Below are 16425 nucleotides of genomic sequence, written 5' to 3' on the forward strand. Positions count from 1 at the left end.
CTAAGCCAAATAAGGAATTATAAACATGAAAAAAAGTTGCCCATATGATGCAACTAGACTAGTCTGTAATTTAATAAAATAGAGCAGACTTTTTTTTAAATATTAAAAATCCATCTAAATAGCCATCTGAAATACTAACACAAACTTTACATGACTACAAATTCTAAGTACCTTTCGATGGTATCTCTGGAACGGATTCTGTCAAACAAAATTAATCTAGAATGCTTCCTGGAGAGAATGGAGGTATTTTGAAAAACTGAATAAAGTAAAAATGGAAAAAATGCTACTTTAGAACTAGGAAATGAACAAAATTTAGGTGAACCTGGTAGGGATGAAGACATGTGCTAGTGATATACGTACTTAAATAGAAGGGTTAGTTCCACAGAAAAGGGTCTTACTGGTAAGAAGAGAAAGTACTGTGATCCTAATAACGTTTAGGAAAGTAAAATAAAAGTTAAACACGGGGTGAGGAGGTAAAATAAAAGTTAAAGCCTGACTTCCCATTTCACTAACTTCTTTAAGCCGCCATCCAGCTACAAATGATTACCCTCCTCACTCAACCTAATTTTACTGATTTACTCAGTTGTTTCAACTCTGTTCTTACAAAATTCCCCAGATTTTGTCAGCCCCTTCATTCTGCCATATCCACCCACCAAGTCAAGAAAGATGGATCTGGATTCAAGTCTCCGCAGATCTTGGGCACCTTACTTCACCTCCAAGCCTATTTCCTCATTGGTAAAGTGAGAACGAGATCACTTACCTGATATGTACATAGACAGAACACCTGAACACAACAGCTATTAGTTCTGTTGTCCGTATCTCCTACCACCCTCTCAACCAACTTCACCACTTTTTTCCCATTCCTAACCAACAGTGGTTATTATATACTTTCTCTACACATTTAAAATCCCCAATCCTTCCTTCCTTGATCTCTCAAGAAGCAACCTTCTTGCCTATGTTCTTCAAAAGACAGCTATCATCAAACGCAAGTATCTCCTTCAAATTAGTCATTACACAAATACTAGACTAAAGCCTGCAACTTAACAGATGCTTCATGTTCTATACAGATGTATCCTGTCTCTTCAGCAGGTGAAGATAATACTGAATTTGTTCCAGATAGTCACTAACTGCACACTTCGTCTCCTTTTCTTAGGGCAGAATATAGTGCTGCTGGCATTTTGGACATTAAAAAACTATGAAGAGCCAAAACCTAGACCAAGACTTTCAACTGAAGACTTTTCTGAACCGCAAAGTATTTCACTAAAGCAGGTAACCCGTAATGTAGATATCTTTAACTGATGACCTAAACATACACATAATGGAGCCCTCCCTCACTACAATACACTATATACACACATGTACACACAGAAAGGTGTGCACAAACAACTCAGAAGTACCTTTTCCGACAGGGTAAGTTACTGATTAGCAAACATGCTTTATGTCCAGAAAAGAGTGATCAAATAACAAACAAACCTGAAATTACATGATAATTACCCGAAGGAACTGGGGGAGACCTGGGGAAAAAAAAAATGGTGGGGAAGGTGAAAAGGGCTGTTGAAAGGGAGAGATTATTCATGTAAAAGTGAAGGTAAATGGACTAATGAACAATCAAAAGTAGAGGGAGACCGACTGCAGCTCAAAATATGAACTTTTAATAATTAAACCTGTACAAATATGGCACAGGCCCCTCGAAGGAAGTGTGTTTCCCATCACTGGAGATGAAAAGGCGCAGACTGCACAATCCACTTGGGAGGAATAATGTACGACAACTTGAATGTGAGATGAGAATAAGACTAGAAGTCTCTTAGATTTTTCCAGCGCTATATGTCTGGGACCCTAAAATATCTATCTCACTCCAACCCAGTACAGCACCTGCTCCCACTGACACTGCCAAGGGGACAGAGAGAAAGGAAAAGATGTGTTCCTGTCATCCTGACCGGAAACTCAGAATACACGTCCTGTGAAAACAAGGCCAGAGAGAGTAAATAGTTTACAAAAATCAATACTATGCCACAGATAAAGTTAAATATATTTTTATGAACCTAAATGTCAGTCAACATTGTTTCTATGGTAAAATGTGTTCTACATTCCAAATTAGCTCAAAACAAATATTTGAAATATAGCCTGTTCATGAGGGAGCCTCTGTATATTACCTTTCATACTGTATTATTATTTTGTTTTTTTCTCTAGAGTGTAAGTTCCTTATGGTCAGGTACTATTGTTTATATATTTGTCTGCTCCCATAGATCGTTAGCATGCTGCTCGATTAACAATGCTGCTTCACTAACAGAGATTAATATCACTAGAATGGCATAACATTTTGCAGTTAATTAGAGACAGCATGGCAATGAGTTAGGGCAGAGACTAGTCAAATTCAAGTCCTACTCAGACTGGCTCCCTGTGTAACCTTAGGCAGGTCATTTAACCTGTCCAAGTCTCAGCTTTCCTATCTGAAAAATGATGAAAGTGAGGATTATAGAAAATACTCCATGTAAAAGTACCTGGCACAAAACAGGTGCTCAATAAATGCGTAGTATAATACCCAGCACATAATAAGCACCATATGAGTGTTAAATAAATAAGGTCTGTCCTTTTTACAATTACTGTATGCAAAAAATACTGTCAAATATTAGTATTAAAGGTTGATTTTATGTAAATAAATACTACAACTCCTTTTCCTGTCAAAATACTAAAACGACTAATGTGAGGCACAAATTATATACCTGAAACTATAATAATGAAATCAGGAATCTGGCTCTGGGACAGAAACCTGCTTCTTCCAGATTTCTCCAAAGGAGTTCAACAGCCAAGAGGACCAGTGATTTTTCAAAACCACTGCAAAATAATGGTATTCTGAATCTACGTCAGTTAATCGAACACGTCACACAGCCCAACATTTCTCCCTCTGAGAACCTATCCAGCTTCTCCCTCGCACTCTGAAGGTAAAGTCCTCCTAAGCTTATCCCCACATAGAAGATGAAACTTTTCTTACCAGGCCCCGCTCCTCACCCCACCAGAGCACAATAAATCCTTACTGCACAGGCAAAGCGGCGAATAGGATTAGGCAGGCTAGAAACATCCTTGGGAGGAAGGTATTCGAGGGGCCACCCGGTATCCATATCCCACCTTAGGCGGTCCAGACAGAGGCCCCACAAAGAACCGCCCAATCCAACTTAAGTGACAGACGCGCTGCCACCTCATCATCTCCCAGTTCACGGTTTCACCTAACACTCAGCCACGGCTTGCTCTGCGCAAAACAAGCAGCCTCGCCCCCTGATCCTTTCTCTCTCTAGGTAACATTTCAACTGCCTACCGGCTCCAACTTCTGCAAAAGCGACAGCGACCAAAACCAACCTGGGACAGATGCTTCTCCTGCAGAAGCCAAATCTGAAGTCAGAGCGCATGCGCATTTCCCAGGCATCGCTCACGTGACTGGAAATGGCTGGGCTTTAGTTCGCTCGGTATTTGATTAAAAGGTCTTAACGTGAGTCGAGAAAGGGAAATTCCTCCTTTGCGCATGTGCTCAGCCCGAGCCTGATGGGAGTTGTAGTTCCATGGGTGAAGGAAACCGAACTGCGATCTCTGCGATCCCCGCCCTCCTTTTCTCGGGTGGAACTTCCTAGGGGGAGGGGCAGGGTCCAGCGCCCAGAGGCCGGGCTCCCAGAACAGCTCCCCGTGATGCTGCCGCTGTGGGTGGCGGTGGTCGCAGTCTCGGCGCTGGCAACACCAGCTCTTGGGGCAGGTGGGCAGAGGCGGGGAGCAGTTAAGGCTTGGGCAGATGCGCCTAACGTGGTGCTAGTCGTGAGCGACTCCTTCGTAAGTATGAAAAGGCAGGGGAGGGGGCGCCCCGCTACACACCCGCGACCGGCCCACAGCCCTTCCTGTGCTGCTGGCTTTGGGGAGCAGAATCTGAGACTTTCAAACGTGTTTTACCCTGATGCAAAGTAAGAAATGCATTTTACCTTGAGGCCCCGTACACACATACGTGCACCACATAGATATGCGTGTAAAACAAACATACTTTAGTAAGATGCACTCCAATTAGCATCTTTGCAAATTTTTTTTAATTGCTGACCTCGACCCACTAAATTATCTTACCACTACTAATAAACTTTCAATCCATACCCCCGCTTGATTCAACTGTGGGGAAAAATAACATTCTATTTCAACATAAAAGCCTGTTAGCTTTCCAGCAGTCAACGTTATTTTTATTACTCAGGTGTCTGATAATCCTGTTAGTCTGATTTATATTCATTAGTTGACATAATTTGACACTCGCCCATATTCCAGATTAATTGTGTATGTGTGTGTATGTGTGTTGTTGTTGTTGCTGTTTAATCCCAAATTTAAACAGTTTTTGTAACTCTCCCAAGCCATCAACTAAAAAGAATACTACTGTCAACATTACCTGATACTTTTAGTATTATCCATGATATTAAACCTAATGCTTGGACAAATGTTTGGTTACTAATTATAATATTAGTTTTTTATGACTGGGTGTTACTGTGGTCACATCGATTATTGGTGTTAAGCATGTCTGGCACCAAAGAGTGCTTTTAATCATTATGTTGTATTGCCTTTCCTCATAGATTAACCCGTGATGATTAAAGTTACATAATCTGGATATGCCCATAGGGTTTGCTGAGAATATTAAAGTAATCTTTATGATTATCTAAACTTAGGAAACAGGCAATATTGGAGAGTAACATGAAAGAGGTTTATTAGGGAGTACTCATGAGATCAAAGGGAAAGGAAGAAAGCAGGACTGTGCAGAGAGAAGTTGAGTTTTGTCACTGTCTCACTGGAGGCCTCAGCTGATCTTATGGGTAGTTCTCAAACTAGTATGATGCTTCAGAACTGTTCCCATTTGTGGTGAGACCAGGCCTTTGTACCCTCATGTTGGATGGCCATTACTTGTGGAATGCTCCCAGAATGAGGCATCATTTTGGGCAAGACAACTCTCTTCAGCAGAGGCAATCTTTCACTCTAAAAGGGAACCTGGGTGGTGCATCAAAACATCCTAGAAACTTCTGAAGATGACTGAAATATTTGGTTTATTTTTTAGTATAGTATAAGCACATAGATTTTTATATATTTGTGTATACAAATATTGTATGCAGACTCATACCTTATGAATATAAAAGAAAGGATCCTGAAAAAATACAAACAAATCAAATTCAGCAATATATAGAAAGGGTTATACACCATGACTAAGTGTGATTTATCCCTGAAATGTAAGGTAGGTTTAATATCTGAAAATCAGTCAGTGTAGTAGACCACGTTAATTGAATGAAGGGCAAAAAACACGTGATCATATCAATAGATGCAGAAACAGCATTTGACAAAGTTCAATAACACTTCATGATAAAAGCACTCAACCAAGTAGAAATAGAAGAGAATTTTTTCATTCTGATTAAGAACATCTACAGGGCTTCCCTGGTGGCGCAGTGGTTAAGAATCCGCCTGCCAATGCAGGGGACACGGGTTCGAGCCCTGGTCCAGGAAGATCCCACATGCCACGGAGCAACTAAGCCCATGCGCCACAACTACTGAGCCTGCGCTCTAGAGCCCGTGAGCCACAACTACTGAGCCTGTGTGCTGCAACTACTGAAGCCCACACGCCTAGAGCCTGTGCTCCGCAACAAGAGAAGCCACCGCAGTGAGAAGCCGGCACACTGCAATGAAGAGTAGCCCCCGCTCACCGCAACTAGAGAAAGCCCGTGCGCAGCAACCAAGACCCAACACAGCCATAAATAAATTAATTAATTAAAATGTATTTAAAAACAAAGAACATCTGCAAAAAACCCACAGCTAATGTTATACTTAACTATAAAAGACAATGTTTTCTCCCAAAGATCAGGAACAAGACAAGCCTATCTGTTCTCACTATGTTTATTGCAATTATGCTGGAGGTTTTAGACAGGAAATTAGACAAGAAAATGAAATAAAAGTCATCTAGATTAGAAAGGAAAAATTAAAAGTATCTCTATTTGCACCTAACACAATCTTGTATAAAGAAAATCCTAGGGAATCTACTACAAAATCCTAGAACTAATAAGTTAGTCTAGCAAGGCTGTAGGATGTAAGATCAATATACAAAAATCAGTTGTATTTTTATACACTTGATTGATGAACAAACTGAAAGTAAAATTAAGAAAACAATTCAATTTAAAATAGCATCCAGGGACTTACCTGGTGGTCCAGTGGCTAAGAGTCCATGCTCGCAATGCAGGGGGCCCGGGTTCAATCCCTGGTCAGGGAACTAGATCCCACATGCTGCAACTAAAGATCCTGCACGCAGCAACGAGGATCCCACATGCTGCAACTAAGACCTGGCACAGCCAAATAAATAAATAAATATTTTTTAAAAGTAAAAATAAAATAGCATCCAAAAAATGAAATACTTAGGATTAAATCTAACCAAAGAAGTTCAGTTCTTATACTGAAATCAGATTTAATATTGTTAATATAGTAATAATCATCAAATTGATCTACAGATTCAATGCAATCTCTATAAAAATCCCTATGACGTTTTTGCAGAAACAGAGAAACCCATCTTAAAATTCATGTGGATATTCAAGGGACCCAGAATACCTGAGAACAAAATTGGAGGACTTAAACTTTCTACTTTGAGAACTTACCATAAACTACAGTAATCAAGATAGTGTGTTACTGGCATAACAACAGATAGACATATAAATCAATAGAATAGAATTGAAAGTAGAGAAATAAACTCTCAGGTTTATAGTCAGTTGGTTTTTCAGTAAGGGTGCAAAGACCATTTAATGGGGAAAGAATAGTCTTTTCAACAGATAATGCTGGGAAAACTGACTATCCACATGCAAAATGCCTCACACCATTTTCAAAAAGTAACTCAAAATGAATTGATGAATGAAACATAAAAGCTAAAATTATAAAACCCTTAGAAGAAAACATAGGGGCAAATCTTTGTGACTCTGGATTAGGCAATTAAAAACTGGGCAAAGGATCTGAAAAGACAGTTCTCCAAAGAAGATATGCACATGGTCAATAAGCACATGAAAAGATAGTCAACATCGATAGTCATTAGGGAAATGCAAATCAAAACCACAATGAGATACCAATTCACACCCACTAAGATGACTATAATCAAAAAGAGACCATAGGGCTTACCTGGTGGTGCAGTGGTTAAGAGTCCGCCTGCCAATGCAGGGGACACGGGTTACGAGCCCTGGTCTGGGAAGATCCCACATGCCTAGAGCCCTGGTCTGGGAAGATCCCACATGCCACGGAGCAACTAAGCCTGTGTGCCAAAACTACTGAGCCTGCGCTCTAGAGCCCACGAGCCACAACTACTGAGCCCACGTGCCACAACTACCGAAGCCTGCGTGCCTACAGCCCATGCTCCACAACAAGAGAAGCCACCGCAATGAGAAGCCCGCGCACCACAACGAAGAGTAGCCCCCGCTCACTGCAACTAGAGAAAGCCCGCGCGCAGCAACGAAAACTCAAGGCAGCCAAAAATAAATAAATAAATTTATTAAGAAAAATAAAAGGAGACAATAACTAGGGTCACGAGAATATGGGAGAATTGCAGCACTCATACGCTACTGGTCGGAATGTAAATGGTGCAGCCACTTTGGAAAACAGTTTAGCAATTCCTAAAATGCTAAACATGAGTTACCATATGATCCAGCAATCCACTTCGAGGTATATATCCAAGAGAAATAAAAACATATGTCCACACAAAAACTTGTACATGAATGTTAATACTGACAAAAATTGAAAACAACCCAAATATACATCAGCTGGTAAATAAAATTTAGTAATATTATTCAACAATAAAAAAACAAATGCAGTACTGATAACATGCTGCAGTGTGGATGAACCTAGAAATTGTTATGCTAAGAGAAAGAAGCTACTCACAAAGGGCCACATAATTCCGTTTGTCCAGAGAAAGCAAATCTACAGAGACAGAAAGTAAAGACAGGTCAGCAATTACCTAGGGTTTGGGAAAATGGGAGGATTAGCAGGTGGTGGCTAAGGGATACAAGGAATACATGATGGAAATGTTCTAAAATTGATCATGGTGATGGTTGCACAACTCTCTGAATATACTAAGAAAACATTGAATTGTACAAATTAAATGGGTTTTATGATGTGTGAATTACATCTTAAACCCTTTTTTTAAAAAGAGAAAATAAGCACCTCTGCCTGGGTCTTAAAGGGCACAAGCATCCTCTCTGCCTCCCTCCTTCCACCCCTGCACCTGCATTGTTTTTAGTTTGGGTGAGGTTTCAGGAGTGGGAGGTGGGCACAGGACTGTATACCAGAGTCTAGTGAGGATCTCATTCAGTCTGGTGAACAGATCTGAAAAGCATGCTCTTAACAGTCTTGCTTGATAATACATCTAGACAGTTAAAGTTACTGTTACATTCTTTCATTAGAATGATGTCTTGAAATCTAAACTTCACTGGTTTTCCCTGGCCCAGAATGATGAGGAACTGAGAACCAAGTCATGGTTCTAGAAGGAGCAATCCAGATCACAAAATCATATCTACACAAAAAGCTCACCCATCCCAAGGGGGAAAATCCCTGGACCCATGAGAGTCCAGAATAATAGCAAAATTCAGAAATTAAGGCAATTGGTATCATTCTTGTCACTTTTATGCAGAAAGCCAATTAGTGGGCCTCTTTTTCTTTTTTAAATGCCCACTGTTAGAGTACTGTATTTGTTTTGAACTGTAGGAATGACCTTGAGAAAATTGAAATGGGCTATTATTAAATTATGGAAGTTATTCTGAAAGCCATTCTGTAAGATTTCCTCTCCCAACTAAATGTGATAGAACTATAGTTTGACCTATGACTGACTATCCATTGTGAACCACAGTACCACACTATGGAAGACTTAACTTTCTCTGTGTTTTTATCAGCTAACCATGTTAAGATCCATTTCAGTTCAGAATTATTATGGGGACCACCTCCCGTCGATACCATGAGCAGTGGTACCAGTTTTAGTCTATTTTTTAAAGTATTTGCTAGTGTGTAAAAACTACATGAAGTTAAAAAACCAAAACTTCTAGAAATGTTTAATATTTTCTCTAATAATATAGTAATTTTGATCTTTGTTTAGAGTATTGGTATGCTTTTGACATTGAGAATATGTGTAGCATAATTTAAATATTTTCTAAGAACCTAATCAAATACAAATCTTTCCACTGATGTACTTAATCCAGGTTTATTAAGCTTTGCAAAAATACACTGTTGAATTTTGAACATATTAAATTTGCCTTTTTTAAATTGAACAGCTCTGAATTAGACTCGTTTTATTTAATTCACTAAATATTGTGGAGTGCCTTGTATATCTTAGGCAGTAATCTTTACGTGGACCACCTTTCACACATTCCACGTTAGAAACTTCCCCAAGTGAGGCAGTTATCCCCTCTGCCATTTGCTATCCCTGCTGCTCTGCACTTTAAAGATCCCTGCTTTCTAGCCTGCTTTCAATGCAGATGAAGTCCTTGTACCAGTCATAGAAATGAGCCAAGAAATTGCTAACATGAGTTACAGATATGCTGCTGTAGCCGTTTGCAGTGGTCGTTACACCCATTTGAACCTAGCCTGCGGGACTTGGAGTCCGAGCCTCACTGTTTGAATCATTGCAGTGCTTCTGCCACGTGACTATGTGCTGCATCCCTCCAGCTAGATGAACCTGAGTGGCTGGGTTGTCTACAGTGGCCAGTGGCCACAAATGGTTATTATCCCCCATATCCAAAAGATTGTAGGAATAATACATTTAGGCATTTGGGATTTACGAGGATAAGTTTCTGAGAGTTTGAATTTATGAATTTAACAAAATTCTTAGGCACTTGTCTTAGGCTCCCTAGCTCATCATTCAGGAAGCTAAGTTTGCTTAGCATTCAGTGATTACTCCTGCTAGAAGTGGTATTTATTTCAACATACAAGCATGCTCTAATATTCCCCATCTTAAAAAAACCTGACCTTAATCCCACATTTATCCTCCAGCTAACTCTCTCTAACATCCATCCCATTTTTCTGTTTTGCTTTGCAAAAACAACTACTTAGAAGAGGTTTTTTCACCATGTCACCTCCCATTCTCTTTTCCCTGTCTGCTTTAGGTGTCCATCCCTACAACTCCATTGGAAGTGCTCTTGTCAGCATCACCATCTCCATCCTACTAATTCCAGTGTGCATTTTCTGGCCTTTTACACACCCTCTCAACACAGCTATTACCCTTTCTTGACACACTGTCTTCTCTCAGCTTTCATGAGACTCAGTCTACTGATATCTTCCTCCCTCACTGGCCATTCTTTCTGTTTCCCATGCTGCCTTCTCCTCTTATTCGGGACTCCTCAGGGTTCCTTTCTTTCCTCTCTTTTCACTCTCTCCCTTAAAGGAGTCTTAAAGGAGTCAGTCTCACACTTTTCAATACCATGAATATGTTAAAGACTTATTTCACCAGGATAGAATTCTCTGAGCTCCAGATTCCTGTCTGTACCCTACAGCCTAATTTATATATCCATTTGGAAATCTCAGACATCTCAAAGATTTATGTACATCCCGTATTTTGGATTGGTTCACTTTTAAACTGTTTATTTACAATTACATTGAAAACATACAATAGATATAACTCCAGGACTGGAACATCTTTTTTCTCTTTTTGCTCTTTACCAAGAAGAGTTCTTCAATTCCCAATTCGATTCCAAAATACGTAGCTCCAACCCAAACATCTCTTCCAATCTTCAGGCTCATTTCTCTAGCTGCTTAGTTGTTATCTCCACTTAAGTCCTGAAGGTATCTCTAACTTTACATGTCCCTTAAGTTATTTAAATGGCTGATTCTTCTCATTCTTTAGGTCTCACTTCCCAGAGAAGCCTTCCCTGTATCAAAGTAGGTCTCCCTTCTTATTCTGTATCTTAGGTTTTTCTCAAAGCACATATCACAGTATGTTTTTTGCCTCCCCTACTAGACTGTAAGCTTCATGAGGCCAGGGTCTCTGTTTTTATTCACCATTGTATCTCTAGATCTTTCACGGTGCCTGGCACATACTAAATACTCAATAAACATTGGTTCACTCAGTCCATCATCCCCCAAAAAGAAACCTTCCAGGAAGTTCCTTTAATTTATTTACTATATTCAAATGGATCCAAATGTCACAGTACAGGGCTTCCCTGGTGGCGCAGTGGTTGAGAGTCCGCCTGCCGATGCAGGGGACACGGGTTCGTGCCCCGGTCCGGGAAGATCCCACATGCCGCGGAGCGGCTGGGCCCGTGAGCCATGGCCGCTGGGCCTGCGCGTCCGGAGCCTGTGCTCTGCAACAGAAGAGGCCACAACAGTGAGAGGCCCGCGTACCGCAAAAAAAAAAACAAAAAAAACACAAATGTCACACTACATTGAATTCTCAATATTATGAATCAGAGAATGATAAGTTTCTCTACCCGTTTTTATCTTTTGAGGATTCTTAGGATCATATTGAAGTCTTTTGCTATTTGTGAATTTTATGGTTAAAATTAAAGGAAATTATTTTCTTTTGTGATGTAATCAATGGTAATTAAATTTCTTTATTCCAGGATGGAAGGCTAACATTTTATCCAGGGAGTCAGGTAGTGAAACTTCCTTTTATCAACTTCATGAAAGCACAGGGCACTTCCTTTCTGAATGCCTACACAAACTCTCCGATCTGCTGCCCATCGCGCGCAGGTATGAGCATGCTTTAATATTACTGGAAGTGGTCCCATACTGAAAATGTTTTCACAATTTAAAAAATTATACCCCAAAATAGGATAGTAAGTCATATTTGGCATCTAATAAAAAAATTTTAATATATGTGATGTGTGTTATAAGGTATGTATTGGGTATTGGGGTTTTTTAAGAATAGGAATTTTATCACCTAAATTGGTATTTAGTTCAAGTATTATTGTTTCATTTCCCTTAGGATTGGTGACAAAAAATCTTTTGACTATCCAGGCAAATTAGGAAATGCTCATATTTCCTTGAAGAGTTCTATTTCCAAGGAAATTTTTTAGTAAGAGATAGGGAGCTGGGAGGAGACTTCAAAGTATACCACAAAGTCGTTAGAACTTTTCAGATATATCTGGATTTTTCTGTATTATTTCAGATTACATATTTTTTCTCTTCAGTTTCAATTCACTTCTATCCCAAATTTAATTGTTCACTTTTATTATAGTAATTTAACAAATAGGCATAGTTTTAATGGCAAAATAACAGTGATATTAAGCCATGACTAACTGAAAAATCGGGGAAAATTGACATTTTTATAAATTCTGTTGTCGATAGAGTTGTTTTCTTTCTCCTCTAATTTATGATTGTTTGCTTTGGAACTCATAAATAGCACCCAACAATCTTCTTTTGTCCATAAGTTCCTGACATCATATTCTCTGTGATTTGAGTCACAAGTTCTTTCACCTACATTTTCAGCACCATCAACTATATAATCACCAATGATTAAAGGAAACCTAAACTCTATTTTAAATATTTCAATAGTGAAGGACCAGGTATATTAAAAACACGTTTGTTAATTTTTTTATTCTTTATTGAGCAAGTGGAATGAGCAATGGACCAGGGTGAGGTGATGTCTGGATTCCAATCCTCAATGGACCACGTCAAGCAAGTCCCTCAGTTTCTTTATCTACAGAACGCTGTATGTGCTGTGTCCCTCACAGTGTTGTTCCCAGCACCAAATGAGATAATGGATTTTAAAAAGTGCTCAATGAACTCTAAAGGTTTCAAAAATGTTAGGTGATGCTTTTTCTGGAAGAAGTATATTTTGGAGAGTTTGAACAAAGAGAAGGAATAATAGTAATAAAAACTAACATTTATTGCATTCTTACTATGTGCCTGGCAATATAACTGCCTTACATGTCTTAATTTATATAATTCCCCACATTTTCACAAAGTAGATATTTTTATTATCCCCATTTTGCAGATGAAACTAAAGTACTGAAAGGTTAAATAACTTATCAAAGGTCACTCAGTAACTAGCATCATTGGGATTCAAAGCCGGGTAATGCCCCATTCCACTCCTCAAAAAGAAAGCATTTTGTTAGATGAGAAAAGGATTCAACCCTGCCATGTGTGTACACAGAAAAGGGAAAAGGAAAGGGATTTCTTTCCAGTTTTACCGAGATGTAATTGACATATAACACTGTATTAGTTTAAGGTATACACCATATTCTAGAGAAAATAAGAACATTTCCATGAGTTGAACCAGTCAGATTAGGCTTATGTGCATCCACATAACACTTCTGGCAATCTGTCCCCAATATACAGCCATAATGCTACCTCCCAAAAAACCAACAATGAGGTAACTACCAAAGCTAAGCTCCAAACACTGGGGCCTTATTAACACTTGTGTCCCCAACAGCAACATAACTGCTGAGCACATGATAAATGCCATAGTCAACCCGCAATCAGTAAGGACCTGCTATCTGCCTGATCACCAGGTTTTCAGAATCTGAAACAGACATTTTAGGAAATAATTATAACAATTAATGAAAGCAGGTATAAAGTTAAGTTTTTATTCTTTATTGAGCAAGTGGAATGAGATAACATAAAGAAAAACTCCACACTCTGTCTGCACAAAGCAGAGGAGGCTAAAGTACTGAAGGGATGCTTATATTGAATTATAAAGGCACACAGGTAGACAAGGTGATAAATCAGATAAGACACAGCAAATACACTAAGATGCAACATCTCTTCACTAAAAATTTCATTTGGTCTCAATCAGCAATCTAGGTTAGTACACATAAGTAATCACACATTTGCTACTGACTAGTTCCTCATCTTTGCTTTCTATTTTTTCATTTACTTGTATATTCTTCAGTTTCTGTCATCAGTGTCTTAAAGTTTTTAGTGTACAGATCTTTCATCTCCTTGGTTAAATTTATTCGTTAGTATTTTATTCTTTTTTATACAATCATAAATGGATTTTTGGGGTAATTCTTTCTGGTAGTTCATCATTAGTATATAGAAATGCAACTGATTTTTGCATATTGATTTTATATCCTGCAACTTTACTAAACGTATGGATTAGTTCTAACAGTTTTTTGGTAAAGTCTTTTTGGTTTTCTATATATAATATCATGTTTCTGCAAATAGGGACAATTTTACTTATTCTTTTCTGATTTGGATGCCTTTTATTTCTTTTTCTTGCTTAACTGCTCAGGCTAGGATTTCTAGAACTGTGTTGAATAAGAGTGCTGAGAGTGGGCACCCTTGTCTCGTTCCTGATCTTAGAGGAAAAACTTTTAGCTTTTTACCATTGAATATGATGTTAGCTGTGGGCTTCTATATATTTCTTCTATACCCAGTTTTTCAAGAGGTTTTTTTTAATTGGAGTATAGTTGCTTCACAATGTTGTGTTAGTTTCTGCTGTACAAGGAAGTGAATCAGCTATATGTATACATATATCCCCTCCCTCTTGGACCTTCCTCCCACTCCTCCCCCATTCCACCTATCTACATCATCACAGAGCACTGAGCTGAGCTCCCTGTGCTATACAGCAGGTTCCCACTAGCCATCTTTTTTATACATGGTAGTGTATATATGTCAATCCTAATCTCTCAATTAATCCCACATGAATGAATGCTAAAATTTGTCAAAGGCTTTTTCTGCATCTATTGAGATGATCATATATTTTTTTTAATCCCTCATTTTGCTAATGTGGTATATCACATTGATAGATTTGCAGATGTTGAACCATCTTTGCCTTCCTGGAGTAAATCCCAATTGATCATGATGTACGATTCTTTAAAAGTATTGTTAAATTAGGTTTGCTAATATTTTGTTGAGAATTTTTGCATCTATGTTCATCACAGATCTTGGCCTATAATTTCCTTTTCTTGTAGTGTCCTTGTCTTATTTTGCTATCATGGTATTGCTGGCCTCATGAGTTTGGAAATGTTTCCTCATTTTCTCTTTTCTGGAAGAGTTTGAGAAGGATTGTTTTCTTTTTTAAATGTACCTCTTTGGCTTATTCTTTTTTTAAAATTTGTTTATTTAATTAATTTATTTTTGGCTGTGTTGGGTCTTCGTTGCTGCACGTGGGCTTTCTCTAGTTGCGTCCAGCGGGGGTTACTCTTCGTTGAGTTGTGCAGGCTTCTCATTGTGGTGGCTTCTCTTGTTGAGGAGCACGGGCTCTAGGCACACAGGCTTCAGTAGTTGTGGCTTGTGGGCTCTAGAGCACAGGCTCAGTAGTTGTGGAGCACAGGATTAGTTGCTCCACGGCATGTGGGATCTTCCTGGATCAGGGATCAAATCCACGTCCCCTGCATTGGCAGGCGGATTCTTAACCACTGTGCCACCAGGGAAGCCCCAGAAGGATTAGTTTTAATTCTGCTTTAAATGTTTGATAGAATGCACCAGTGAAGCCATCTGGTCCTGGACATTTCTTCATTGGGAGGTTTTAGATTACCGATTCATTTTTTACATTTCTAGGAACGTATCCAATTCTTCCAATTTGTTAGTATAATTGTTCATGGTAGTTAGTCTCTTATGATCCTTTGTCTTTCTGTGGTATCAGTTGTAATGTCTCCTCTTTAATTCCTAATTTTATTTGAGTCCCCTTGTTTTTTTCTTGGAGAGTCTAACTAAGGATTTGTCCATTTTATTTAAGAAAAAAAACAACTCTTAGTTTTTTTGTTTGTTTGGCTGCGTCTTAGTTGTGGCACGTGGTGTCTTCACTGGAGGTGTGTGGGATTTTCGTTGTGGCACGAGCTCTTTGTCGTGGCACGCGGGCTTCTCTCTAGTTGTGGTGTGCAGGATTTTCTCTCTCTGGTTGTGGCATGCGGGGTCCAGGGTGCATGGGCTCTATAGTTTGCAGCATGCAGGCTCTCTCATTGAGGTGCACGAGCTCAGTAGTTGTGGCTCACGGGCTTAGTTGCTCTGCAGCATGTGGGATCTTAGTTCCCTGATCAGGGATCAAAACCGCATCCCCTGCATTGTAAGGTGGGTTCTTTACCACAAGGGAAGCCCCAATAACTCTTAGTTTTATTGATCTTTTCTATTGTCTTTTTAGTCTCTATTTATTTCCACTCTGATCTTTGTTATTTCCTTTCTTCTACTAACTTTGGGCTTAGTTTGTTCTTCTTTTCCTAGATCCTTGAGATACAAAGTTAGGTTGTTTATTTGAGCTATTTCTTTTTTATAATGTAGGCACTTAAAGTTGTGAACTTCCCTCTTAGAACTGCTTTTTCTGCATGCCATTTGTTTTGCTATGTTGTATTTCTATTTTCATTTGTCTCAAGATATTTTTTTGACCTCTCTTTTGATTTCTTCTTTGGCCCATTGGTTGTTCAGGAACGTGTTGTTTAAACTCCATATATTTGTCAATTTTCCAGTTTTCTTCTTATAACTGATTCTAGTTTCATATCATTGTGGTCAGAAAAGATGCTTGATATGATTTCA

At 39.0% G+C, this 16425-nt stretch overlaps 2 protein-coding genes across 8 annotated transcripts in view; one reads left to right on the forward strand and one right to left on the reverse strand.

Moving 5' to 3' along the window:
* SKIC3 (SKI3 subunit of superkiller complex) overlaps positions 1–3451 on the reverse strand; it is a 91528-nt gene extending 88077 nt beyond the window's left edge. For 3 of the 7 annotated variants that reach the window (XM_022592620.3, XM_089909116.1, XM_089909115.1), the window contains exon 1: positions 3355–3451. The gene's annotated coding sequence lies outside the window, so the exon portion shown is untranslated. Of the gene's footprint in view, positions 1–171; positions 3320–3354 lie in introns of those variants that run through there. The other 4 variants (XM_089909117.1, XM_030759690.2, XM_022592643.2 and 1 more) reach the window with 2 other exon arrangements.
* Positions 3395–16425, forward strand: part of ARSK (arylsulfatase family member K) — a 44012-nt gene continuing 30981 nt past the window's right edge. Inside the window, exons 1-2 of the mRNA XM_022592683.3 lie at positions 3395–3816; positions 11571–11700. Coding sequence (XP_022448391.3) covers positions 3538–3816; positions 11571–11700 — 409 coding nt within the window. The 5' untranslated portion in view covers positions 3395–3537. The remainder of the gene's footprint in view (positions 3817–11570; positions 11701–16425) is intronic.

The sequence above is a fragment of the Delphinapterus leucas genome, chromosome 3 (genome assembly GCF_059928025.1).
Source record: "Delphinapterus leucas isolate spDelLeu-1000000601 "Yukka" chromosome 3, BTC_Dleu_Yukka2, whole genome shotgun sequence".
Classification (NCBI taxonomy): Eukaryota; Metazoa; Chordata; class Mammalia; order Artiodactyla; family Monodontidae; genus Delphinapterus; species Delphinapterus leucas.